At 47.2% G+C, this 12,755-nt stretch overlaps 2 protein-coding genes and 1 long non-coding RNA gene across 3 annotated transcripts in view; 2 read left to right on the top strand and 1 right to left on the bottom strand.

Moving 5' to 3' along the window:
- Positions 1 to 17, top strand: part of LOC118299595 (uncharacterized protein C11orf53 homolog) — a 13,032-nt gene extending 13,015 nt beyond the window's left edge. Inside the window, exon 5 of the mRNA XM_035623435.2 lies at positions 1 to 17. This exon is cut by the window's left edge and continues 1,471 nt beyond it. The gene's annotated coding sequence lies outside the window, so the exon portion shown is untranslated.
- A 37-nt stretch (positions 18 to 54) lies between these two features.
- On the bottom strand, positions 55 to 4,332 carry LOC118299596. The gene is made up of 2 exons (XR_004789895.2): positions 3,297 to 4,332; positions 55 to 1,989 (listed from the first exon to the last, which is right to left on the bottom strand). It is a non-coding gene; the product is annotated as an uncharacterized LOC118299596 (long non-coding RNA).
- Positions 1,538 to 6,718, top strand: linc.pou2af1 (lnc RNA pou2af1). Its single transcript, XM_035623433.2, has 5 exons — positions 1,538 to 1,926; positions 3,929 to 4,029; positions 4,367 to 4,427; positions 4,954 to 5,315; positions 6,121 to 6,718. Exons 1-5 carry the CDS (start codon positions 1,920 to 1,922, stop codon positions 6,466 to 6,468), a joined length of 879 nt encoding a protein of 292 aa, XP_035479326.2. The 5' UTR covers positions 1,538 to 1,919; the 3' UTR covers positions 6,469 to 6,718.
- Positions 6,719 to 12,755: the final 6,037 nt, after the last annotated feature.

Raw genomic sequence — 12,755 nt, forward strand, 5'->3', positions numbered from 1 at the left:
TAGGTACATGGGCCCCTTATGTTGAAATGTTAATAAAACACACTCAAAAAAATGTAACACTCAGGCTCACTTTATTATGGCTTCATAAAGAAAGAGAGAGGGGTTCAATTTTTTCCACAAATTTCCTACTACGCCAAAATGTTCCAGCGTAACGACGTGCTTCTCTTTGAGCACTAGGTGGCGCCCGCGCAATGCCGCCGCAGCGGGCGGAGAGGAGAGGAGCCGCCGAGCTGCGGGCGCACGGAGGGAGGCCGACGTGTCCGTAATGGCGAGCAGAGAGCAGGGCTGAGGGAGCCCGGTGCGCGCGCGATGCGCGGAGAGCTCTGTGAAAAGTGCTTGATGTGACCCCCCCCCCCCCAAAAAAAAAACAGCAGTAGGAATGTGAACAACAGACATGCGATGCCGGTCAACCGTGTTGCATTTTTCCCTCATGGAGTGTGGATGTTACCACGACCAACTGATGACATTGATCACGTTTACCGTGGGTATTCATTCATAAGAATAATCACAGTTACAGCGAACTTAAACACACCATGACTTATTTGAGGAGCCTTTGACCCGCCAGAGAGAGACAGTAGCTCCAGGTGTCCACAGGTGGTTGAATAAGTTAGATAAAATTATATTTATTTTTTTTTAATGTTTGTAATTTGCTGTAATTTCTGATCATTAAGTCATTTATCTCGTGCGGACCACGTTATAAAAACAAATACTAAAGGCTTACCGCAATACGGTCTGCATGGTGCGCAGAAAGTTCTTCCAATAAATAAATAAATAAATCATTTTTTTAAAAAGTTTTTAATTTGCTGTAATTTTATGATCATAAAGTCACTTATCTATTGCGGACCACATCATATATTTTTTTTTTCATAAAGGTTAACTGTAATATTTTATAGATGACCATGTGTATTGTTGCGGTCTGGTATATAGTTCTTTAAAAAAATCGTAAATTCTATAAATTTATATGAATGACATGACTAAATCACAAACACGTTGATACAATTGTAGATGTTCCCGTTTTGTTTAACCATGACAAATTGGAAGTGATTCGGTGCCGGTTTATGGAGGCGTTATTACTTATCTACAGACATGCGATTGACAAAGTGTAGAAATTATCCACAGCAGTGGGGATTAATGTGTCTGTTCGGTGACTAAACATTGATCAGAGTGAACGTCGGAGGAGCTGCGGACCTGTCGTTCCCCCCCTCGTCCAGCGCAGCCCCTCGGCAGGTGAGTGCTCACGAGCACTTGCTGCAGTGGAGCTCAGGGCCTGCAGTGCCAAAGATGGCTACTGTCCTTTGCCACGCCCACTTCTTCACCACTTTTTGGCGTTATTCTCTGAAATAAAGTTTAAAATTGCGTTTCTAAATGTCCCCGACACGCAGGGGGACCCCGGCACACGCGTGTGCGCACAAATAAGGTGCATTTGCGCTGTTAAAGCTGCGCAAATGCACACAGTGCTGTAGTGCCTAATGAGGGGGGTGTGATGCTCTGATATTGCAAAAGGAGGATAAAATTAATAAAAGTATGGTTTCTTTTCGGTCAAGGTGTGAAATACTGATATATTACATTAAAGTGGAGCCTATATAGTGTCCATGCGTGATGATTTTTGCTGAAAAATCGATATAACTCGGTTGCCTCTGAATATTCAAATTGAAAGTAACGCGCAATCAAATCATTGTCAAATCAATGAGTTCTAGGGGTTTTAAATAGTAGGCATGGAGGCAGAAAATCTCAAACTAATATGTCCACAGCTATATTACAATATTGCTGTATGCTCTGACTCGGCTGGAACACATTTGTGTTTAGATTTTTGGAGACTTTTGCACAATTTTCGTTCTTGGCCATTAAGCTGAGGCAGAAAAGGACGTTGTGGAGTCCCACAGGTCTTCTCCAGGGAGCCTCTCTTCACCTCTGCCATCATGTCTGGTGAGTTTTCACGTCGGATTTTCATCAGGATGTCAGCTTTTTTTTGCATTGCAGCTTTTTCTCCTGTTTGGGCACATAAAACAAAAGAGAGAAAAAAATGGAAAGTTTAGTGGCAAAATTAAAAGCACACAAGAGTCGCGTGTAAAGATGAGTAGGGGTGTTTTTTCCTCTAGATTTAGAATTTATCGCAGATTGATATGATTTATAGACAATGAGCAACAGTTAGATCAAACCTCAAGTGATAATTGTTCGCAGTTTAATGCCACACGTCTCCTGGTTGTTGTGTGGATCAGGAGAGTCTGCTTTTCTCATTCAAACACTACACAGACACACTGCTTCACCGACTTTTATCGATTCTTGTATGTTTTATTCTCGTGGCGCACGTCAGGATACGTGGACGATCGTTTCAAGTCGTAGTTTTTTTTTTGGTTGTCGTTAAATTAAAGATTAGTTTCTGTTGGAACGAACGTTTCAGCCTATAAACCCGGGGCGTAACAGGACGTTATAAGTAAACCGCGTTGAAGTGGGATGTGTCTGCCGTGCGATCTTTTGGCCCACTATTTGCCACTTTTAAGACAAACCACGAAGTAGTATTTAGATTTATGAATATGTATCAGATGAGGTTTCGCAGCCGATGCTTCGTCTCTTATCAAATCGCCTTTTCCCAAACGGCTCACCACTCCTGGGAGCTTTAAATTACGCCTTTGGGTCTAAATTACGCACACCTATGCGAGGCGTTCTCTGCGTTTCCTTAATCAAGCTTCACCTATTGGAAAAAAATAAGTACAATTGCCTGTTTGAGAGCCATAGCGTTTTTTACTGCCACATATCCGAATTAGGGGGTGGGGGTCGGCAGTGGTGATTTGAATAAAATTACAGAAAAATGAGAAGAGCTTGGATTGGGATTATAAACAGCGCTATGCTGAACTCGCTCTTGGTTTTTTTTTTCTTCCCTCCAATAAAACAACATCGATCTGATCGAACCGAAGTCCCAATCGAACTCCGAGTTAAAGACTTTACACACGAGATAACGTGGCACAAGAATGCGTAAAGAGTCGAACAGTTCTCGTGGCGCGCAGCTGCGCTGCATTACGGACACAAACTTAACTTCGGAATCGACACACACAACTTTGCCTCGGATCAACAGCTTTGATACGTTTTACGGAGAAAAGTTGGAAGTTTCAGCCACCGATCGCTGCTCTTGGCTCATTTATTTTCGCCCTTTCTTTGTGCGTCCCCTTTGTGAGCGCCCTTTGTCCGACCTTTACAGACGATTCCCACTCGCGTTCCAACCACAACATCGATCCAGGTTTAACACTTCCACATTCAATCTATCAGATCTGCGTGTATGATCGGAAAAGTAAACTTACGGTGGCGCATTGTGTACCGCTTTTCCTTTTTTTGTTCCTCGTCCGGACGCCGAGGCTCGTGAGCGCAGAACACACACGCGAACGCACAGGGAGCAGCAAACGAGCCGGCTGACGGCGTAATGGGAGACGCCGAGCCCTGCCGCGAAGAGCGAGCCCCGTCGGGAGCCCTGTGGGGGGCTGAGACGGGGGCAAGCGGCCGAAAAGTACCCAGAGTCAAGGCGCGCGTTGGGCGCTGATAATGCGCTTTTACGCACAGATTATTCAAACAAAACTGTGGACACTGAATCACCAAACATAGTTCAATCAATATATTGTTTATTATAACATGCTGTTTGTGTTACCAAAGTTTGCCAACTTAAAAAAAAAAAGTCTGGCATTCAACATTGCGTCGGGGACATTGGAGCGACACTGTCATGTCGTGGAGAGTTAGAGTGGAAGAAGAAAAAAGTGATGCGGGACATTTCTTTTTTTTTTTTTTTAATGTTTTGAGCATAAGGGAAGAAAGCACGTTGATGGCGGGGGATGGAGGAGGGGCCTGAGGAGCGTGGGGCTGGAGAAGAGCGGAGTCGTTGTCTGTTATTGTCTTCTCCTTTGTAAGCATGGGCGCCATGCTGTTCTCTTCTCCCATGCAGGTAAGACGAGGGTGTACCAGGGCGTCCGCGTGAAGACCACGGTCAAAGAGCTGCTGCAGAGGCTCCGAGCCCGGGAGGCCAACGGCAAAAAGCTCAAACCGGTAAACTCCCGACCCACCACCACCTGCCCCCTTTCCCCTCCCCTCTCCCTCTCTCTCCCTCTCTCCCTCTCATTCCATCCTTACTGTCACTCGACCTTTTCACCAACCGAACAGGCGATTCAACATCAATAAACTGCCCCTGTAAATGACTGACACGAGCACCCACCATTCGCATATATTTACAAGAAACACACACACACACACACAGGCACACACAGGAGAGAGGTGTCTTTCAGAGTCGGAGTAATTCAAAGGCAACTGTTTTTTGAAAAAATCTAATAATCTCGCCCTTCTCCCTCCCCATCCCACCTCTCCTCCTCTCCTTCTCGGTGGACAGATTGGACAGATATCCCAGGGTTCCTTGGATCTTCAGGATCTCTGCCAGTCCATATCGCCAAGTAAGTTCACCCATGGCAGCAATATCCAGGCGCAGTGTGGAATAAAAGTCATTAAAAAGCTATAGAGCTGCGTGCCGCGGCTTTTCTGACTCCACCCTGACTCGCGCCAGGCGCAGGCACCCACATGCGTGATGAAACCCTCAATTTGGAAAAATCCAAGTCCAAATTTGCATGTTCTCATGCAGTTCTAGTTACTGCATTCGAATGCATTGGCTGGCGGAGCCGTGACATCACTCTCTGAATTGGAAGGGCCTATTTAAATCACTCCCGGTGCTCTGCGCGCAGGGAACTACCGTTCAACCGTCACTTGGGTTAGGGGAAATTTGATCTTTAATTTTGAAGTGCAATTTCAATCCTGAGCGGGCTCTCGCACATCTGCATGTCTGCCAGGGTGTGTAGGTTAAATAACCATTAACGCCATGCAGGGGGTGTTCTGCTGAGCGCGCAGTCCATCGTATACCGTTGTTTTCTTCGTTTTATTGACTTTTGTTTTGGGGGGGTGGGCGGTGATTTGTCTCACTCGCAGACCTTCTCCTGCCGGCTCGCCATGTGGACCCCCCTCCTCCCATCACCCCGCCAGACGCGAGCAGCTGTGGCTCGCGCGCCCTCCCGCTGCGCGCCGCCCAGTTCCAGGTCCCCGACGGCTCGTGCAGCATCCCGATGCAGGGGGACGCGTTCAACGACCCCCAGCCGCCCGCCGGGGACATGAGCTTGTCCGGCAACTGCTACGCTGGAAACAACAGCAGCAGCAGCAACAACAACAACAACAACAACAACAACAGCATCGGTGGCAACGGCTACAACCCCTCCCAGCCTCCCCTCCACGCCCTCCCGCTGCCCTGGTACTATGGACTCTCCCCAGATGAGGACTATTATGGGCACGCCATGGTACGTTCTCTCCCACCGACACTGACGCAGCTCCGTTTGAAAAAAATAAAAATAAATAAATAAATAAATAGGGCATTTGAGAAATTGCAAATAACTTGACAGTTAAAAATACGTTGCACTTCGAAACCTGCACCTGGGTTCCTATCTTCCTGTCTCATATAATGCATATTATAAACAAACAGTCATGCCATGGTTGTTGCAATTAAAGCCTGATGTAGGCAACAACAATTCAAGGGCAACACAGTAATTCAAATTCAAATTCTTTAAAAAAAGAACAAAAATTCATTGAAACAGATTATGCACAATCTACCAAATAAAAGAGAGGATTAAAACCAGGGGCTAACACCTCAATCACGGTCTTACAATAATGAACATCTTCTGATCTCCCAGACAATTATTTCTATGACTCTTGGAGAAGAGGTTTGGTATAATTGGAGGTTTGTCCTCAGCAGAGATGTGTCAGGGCAATGAATTCAGCGTTGAAGTAATGAGTGCATATTTTCTGTGGCCCGCAGTCACATTTAGAGCATCTCATTTAGCTTCGATAGTAATCAGATCTGTTCGTCATCCATTGACAGCACAATGGTGCGGGTAACAAAAGACTTTGCAGGCCCGCGGAATAAGATCGTTATTTGGAATAGTTAGTGCGAGTCACCTTGAAAACAAAAAGGAAAGACCACTCACAGGCGCCTCTGCTGAGCCTGTGCCCTGTAGTGTCAATGTTGATGTTCGTCACATGACACCCTTGCACACTCCTGCAGAAAAATAATCCTCACCATCCTCCACATCGTTCTTCCCCTTTCAGGCACCCGGCTCTCCGCCGGAGTCACGGAAGCTCTGCAGCCCCGCGGATCACAGCAGCTACTCGCCACAGGACTCTTTCTCCTCCTCCTCCTCCTCCTGCTACGACTCGCCCACCAGGATGGAGTCCAGCCACCACGGCTTCGCCTCAGAGCACTGCCACTATCAGCACTGCGACCTCCAGGACTGTTACTGTCTGCCCCGCTGTAGGCCGGGCCAGCAGGAGAGCTTCGCTGCCCCCGAATACACACCGCACTACGCCCCCACAGACTATCCGTACGCCTGCCAGGTGGAGGAGAACTATTTCATGAGGGACCTGCAGATCCCCGAAATGTGCTACAACATACTATGATGGGACCGTCGGCAGTGTTGTTGTGTCGTTCACCACCCCCCCCCCCCCCCCCGCTGTAAATATGATTCTCCTCAAGTGCTTTCATTTCACTGTGCCATTACTTGCTTGTGCTTTGGCGCAGTTCGAATATGACGAATGCTGAATGGATGGAAAGGCGAATATTTTTGTATCAAATGCCGTTTTTTTATTACTTAGATTTATTTTCATACACATAAGTTCTTACTGTACTGAATAAAAATGTTGAAATCAACAACCTGCTTATGTTAATTTGTTACATATTCATTCACACTTGGTATAGGGTGAAAGCGCAGAGGATGGCAGAAGTCTCTGGTGCTGTGTCAGTGTCGGCTATTCCAGATCAACACTGCGGTTTTCTTCCACGCTGCAAACTGTCGGGTCTCCCCTCGCGACACTTTGCACTTGAGCAAAGGAATCCCGGGGGATTTGACCTTCAGGGGGGAAAGGTTCACTGGGTCTTGTCGATGACTGAGAGGTGAAGGGGAGCAGACTGACACGATGAGGTGACGCTCGAAAACGTCAACATTTCTCTTTTATTTCTCTCAAAAGAGTCCCAACCAAGGACGACTGTAAACGTACAACACTCGATATTCACCGCTGCCGTCCTTCCTCTTAGCTCGTCCGATGACCACGTGTCTCAGCTGCTTCAGCTACTTGACTTGCTCAGTGACCCGGACTGAGATAATGTGACTGCGGAGGTCTCTCAGGCGACAGTGAAGCTGAATCTGCAATGTGAATAGTACAGCGGAGGTCATGACCTTGGTAATATTTACCAAAAATTCTCACAGGTTAATGATGAGCACAAGAGACACTAATGAAACTGTTGAATGCGAGTATTTGGTGTATGCTCAATATGAGCACAATGTTCTTTCAAGCTTCTTCTTCTTTTAATGGTTTAATGTCCTGAAGTGCATGGGGTCTCTCCTGGAATGTTCTTAAACCAATATGGACCCTCAATAACAAAGATACAAATGTACGGATCCAATTTTGGATTGATTCATGTCGAAGCGTAGTCGTATGTATTGGTCAGCGAGCATTCATCCCAGCATCCGGCCCCTTGCTGCTGTTCCACCCGAGCGGATTCACATGACTCCATGGCCCCCTGCCCTGTGGTCCGTTTTTAATGTCGTACATTCACATTGTCGTGCGCTCAACAAACAAAACTGGCGGGCAGCAGGTCACAAATTGGACTGTGGCTTTGTGGGCAAATGAGGATCATGTCCTTTTGGAGAGGATTTACCTACAACTTCAACCTCTTTTGTATGAACAAACAAACAGTAACAACCTCACAGGGTGAGCTCGAAAGAGAGAAACACTGACGTCCCAGAGAAATGGATCAGTTACTGCGGAATCCAAGTGCTGTCAAATGAGAGAAATATTCACAACAACATAAAAGAATTGACTAAAACAATAGTGGCTGCGGAGTCACTGTTGACCATGTAGTCGGCCGTGCCTGTGTGCCCATTTGTATATGTCATTTCCCTTTCCATGTCGTCTTTATTGATTTGGATTCGTCCATTACAGGACAACAAGTGTCACTAGAACCTCACTCTGTGTCTGTTCCCCTCTTTTTCCTCACGTCGGTGTGTGTTGTGGAAAAGTCTAACACGATAAGTCTAAAAGAGAAAAGAGGGACGTCCCCAAATCAATGTCAGACTGTAAGATGTGTTTTGATTGAAAACATAAGAACAAATAGGTGACACGTTTCTTTTTACTGTTGGGCCCTTTCATTCGAAACATCTTAAGAATTCACACAAGGAATTGATGAACATGATGAAATGTTCTCTGTAGACAAAGGAAAGCTCTGCTCCCAATGTTTGATTTGTTGTTACCATGGCAGTGTTGTGAAATACCATGCGTGGCCAAAACAAAAACTGACCCTGCACAGTCTTCTTTCAGCTTTGTGGCTCCTGGCCGAGGAGCAGACTCACGGCTGGGGTCAGAGCAGGGAGGCACAGACACACACACACACACACACACACACACACACACGCACACAGCCCGACTTGCACTAAAGGCCGCTGCTGCTGCTGCTGCTGCTGCTGCCGGGGGGACACTTACCTGGTAAAGGTTTGTGTCCCCCGGGGCCGATGCCATTCTTGTGTGAAAAGAGCACGTCATAGTCCGGTCATTCACCTGCATGTCGTGACACAGGTTGTAAATAGTAGAACGAATGGAGGCAGTCATTTCAAACGGAGAGTGAAATGAACCACCACGTGTGTATTGCAATCCATATAGCCTTTTTCCCCCCACTGCCTCTCACTCGGTTTCGGTGACTTCCTTGCAACGCTCATCGTCCTGCTGCCGTTGATTTCGTAAAGGCCAGTTCTGTCACATGAAGTGGCATCTTTCTGTGCACAATTTGGAGCTTACGCATTGTGTTACCTTAGCCGGACGTGGCCAGACTAATACTCGAATGCATATTAGTCGGATGGGACCAGTCGGTTCATTTTTCGATTTTGCAAGAGACGTAGCCAACGGACGCGGGTCAAAAGGCCTCCGGACGCGACCGCACAGACCCGGCAAGCGGTGGGAGCAGCGAATCACGTGACGTCTGTCGCGCGACGCGAAAGTGTCAACAGACTGGAGCAGAGAGGAGATGTCTGTGATGATGGCGCCAACGTGTGTGAACCAGTTTGGATGTTTTTTTTGTGGGAGAAATGTGAAAATGAAAAAGTACTTTTGCTCAAATGCTTCTGCATCGGTGGCCTCCGATGTTTACAAGAGGCGCCTCTCTCCGCGTCACGGTACAAACCCCGCCCCTTATCGGATAATCGGTTGTGATTGGATTGGAAAAGTTTCTACCCGGGGGGGGGGAAATAACTTTCCAATGGAGGGGATCCACAACCGAGTCTGGCAGAGCAAATGAAATGAGCTCTCAGAAATCATCTGGGTCCCAGGCTGGTGATTCCTAAATGAAGTGTGTATCTTAACTGCGTGTAAAAACCTGGTTGTTACCACGGGCGAAAAACCTAATGCCGTGTAACTGTATGTGGCCCCCGTTAACCTCATAAAGTGCTGACAACAGCGTCTTTCAGCATTTATTTTTTCTCAGCCCGGAGCCTAATGGAAAGATGAATGTCAGAGGCCCCTGCGAGGCACGCGGTGTGCTGCCGCAGACAGGGGCGATGTTTAGGCCTCTCAGGCATTAAAGTGAAGAGAAAAAGAAGGGCCAGGGGAATGTGGGGTTCCTAACTGACACCAGGGGAGTTCAAACAGATCCAGATCTGATCCAACCTAACCTGATCTGTCTGCAGCTCCTCGCTCTGATCTCACACCGTAAACAAGGCTGCATTCTGCCGCCGCCGCCGCCGCCACCGCCGCCGCCGCCCCCGTCCAATGCAGTGTGTGTGTTGTTGACCTGCTTCATCCCTTCAGGTGTTTGATAAGGCCCTGAGAGCGTCTGATGAGAGAGCAGGGAATTAGCGGCTCACACTGTCTGGCCTATTGTGAAGTTCATTAATCACAACACCTCTCCTTATCAGTCGGCTCTCAGTGCCGGGGGGGGATTGGGGGATTTTTGAGCGGGAGTTTACAAACTAACGTCACTGTCGCAGAAACCACAAGTGTGTCTGCATAAGTCAGAGGGCATTTCTTTTTTCTGATAGTGGAAAAAATCCCACAATGCATTTTTCTGCCTTCGATGGACTAATGTCACAAGTGTCCGCGATCTCGATCTGCTGCGCGTGGATCCTATTGTGCAGGGGAAAAGCCAATGACGGATTTCAGAGGGAATCTCTGACTGCTTGTCATTTGCACATCTAAGTCCGTCAAAGCCTCATGTTAACTTTCAGAGGAACTGAATAACTTCAATCGAAAGTGCATTAATGGCTAATACGAGGCCTTGAATACGGCAATCAAGATAAATTCAAATATACACCTGGGCCACTGCCTGCTGCTGTCTCTACCTTTCCTTTGACTGCCACGAGGCGGAACCGGCAGCGTTTGGTCGCCTGAGGGTCCAGGGCCCCGGGACAGCTGCCTGCTTTGCATGATTGCCAATCCTGCCTCAATTGTCCTGACAAGATAACCAGCAGTTTAACATAATCATCCCAACCACTTTCTTTGGGGGGGGGGGAATGGAAAGTTGGGGCGGCTCCTTGCGTCCCAGAGAACGACGTGTGCACAGTGACACGCCGCCAGTTGGAAAAATGGGTATCATCTGGTGAGGAAGACTCTTCTCACCGCTACACCGCTGCAACCTCTACGCCATTTGCGGCGGCAGTTTCCTTCTCCCTTCCAACCTCCTCCTCGGCCCTCCGGGTCAGAGATTTGTCCCAAAGCCATACCAACTGGTCTGAGTGATTTGCCAACTGTTCTGATACCTCCCATTTCATTTTTTTGATGTCCAATCAACAACACCGTCTGATCAAAGGTTCTAACTCGTCAGAGCAACGGACCACGTGACGGGACATATCAAAACTGAACGCTTCTTCTTCGAGCGGAAATGTTGCGTAGAGTTCGGGATAGCGGAATCAAAAAGGCAGCAGCGGCCATCTTGGTTGTAAACGAAAAAATGCTTCAGAGGCGCTTCTCTGTCTGTAATATGACATCCACCCCAAATTTGATACATGGCTGTAATTGACCGCGACCTGTCAGCCAGTCTGAGACAGACAGAGAAAGAGATAGAAATCTGTCAGAACGGGAGGGGGGCCAGACCCCTCTCGCGCAGTAATTGGGGTCCAATGGAGCCCGCTGTGCGCCTGGGAACACTCAAAGCTTAAGAAGTGGTTTTATACACTTGCCATTATTTATACCTCACCCACAGTTTAATCACGGAGGTCTACCTTCATAGAGTTCCTGGAAGTTCAGGCGTCGTTGTTTTTTTTTCTTCTCTCACATGGATTGTGTGGATTCTGGGACCTGGACTCCAAATAAAGTTCATGAGCACAATTTGTAATGCCACAGCATAGGGTTTGAATACTTTCATGAAATGAGAGAATCCAATACATTTGCAAAACTTAATGAAAACATGTTCTCACTCTGTCACGATTGGGTTATTGAGTGTAGCCCGACGGGCAAGAATGGCAATTTCATATATTTCAAATTAAATCTACCACCCAAAGTGTGCAGAAAGTGACGGGGACTGAAGACTGCCAGAATCAACCGTATCTAAACATATCTCATCCCCACCGTCACCAACAGCGAGCTTTTGTACCGACACCAAACTCCGACATTGTTCCGCCGACTCTGAGTTAAGGAGGTTTATGTATGTTACTGATACGTCATCGTCTCGTGATCTTATGTAAATGAAATATAGACAACACCCGACTGAACTCAGAGATACCTTTCAGAATAGATTTGTACCTTTCTAGGCATGTTTTTCTCTGAAACTCGGCCTGGGGGCTTTTGCTCAGTGTCGTGACTTGTCCTCTGATTGATGGAGCAGCAGGAAAAGTATGTCAATTTTTTTTTCTTTTTCTCCTGGAGTCTTATATCATTAAAAATGGCAAGTTGAATCCAGTTTTGAATACTGAGGCATGAGCTCTTCCTGCAGCGATTCGCCCCGGTGCCTCGTGGACTCATCGGTGCCAAGCAAGTTCAGTGCACTCACCTTGAACTGGCTCGCTGAGCATTTGACCCTGGCCACAGCCAAGACCGAACAAAACACACAGACTGAAAAATCAGGGCTTGGTGTTTTCCTTCCTGTCAACATCTCCAAGCCTCACCCTCACTCCTCAAAACTGAATGCAGTGTATCAGCGTTAAACACTGAGGAATTGGAGAGTGTGTATTGTGTGTGTGTGTGTGTGTGTGTGTGTGTACTAAGTGTATTAGATCCTGTTGGCGATATCCCATCATGCTCCTGCTGAGCCATCGCTTGTGGAAATCCCCCTGCACAGACCTGCCAGTACCAGATCAGTGTGAGGATACTCCCTCATTCAGGCGTCAGCAGAGTTTCTCAATCGGCGCCTATTTGCGTTCGAGCATGCCGACAAGGGCAACAATCTTTTTTTATGACGGCATTTCATCTCTATAAAAACAGCGTTTATCCATTTATAGGCAAATGTACGCCAGGGCCTTCGTCGACACAGTTATCGACCTGCAACTGTCGTTGTGGGTGCAGACTGTACATTATTTTAGTGCAATAAAAGACACTGCGATATCTTGGCAAAGTGCAATAAAAACATGTTTAACCTTTAAGCTAGCGTGGGAGACAAGCGTTCAAAATGCTTTGGAGGAAATCAAAACAACAAAACAAAATGAAAAGAAAATGTCAGGGTGTGCACGCCGGGGAAATGGACTTGTTATAGCAGCAGCAAGAGTCAA

This window comes from Scophthalmus maximus, chromosome 11 (assembly GCF_022379125.1).
Source record: "Scophthalmus maximus strain ysfricsl-2021 chromosome 11, ASM2237912v1, whole genome shotgun sequence".
NCBI lineage: Eukaryota > Metazoa > Chordata > Actinopteri > Pleuronectiformes > Scophthalmidae > Scophthalmus > Scophthalmus maximus.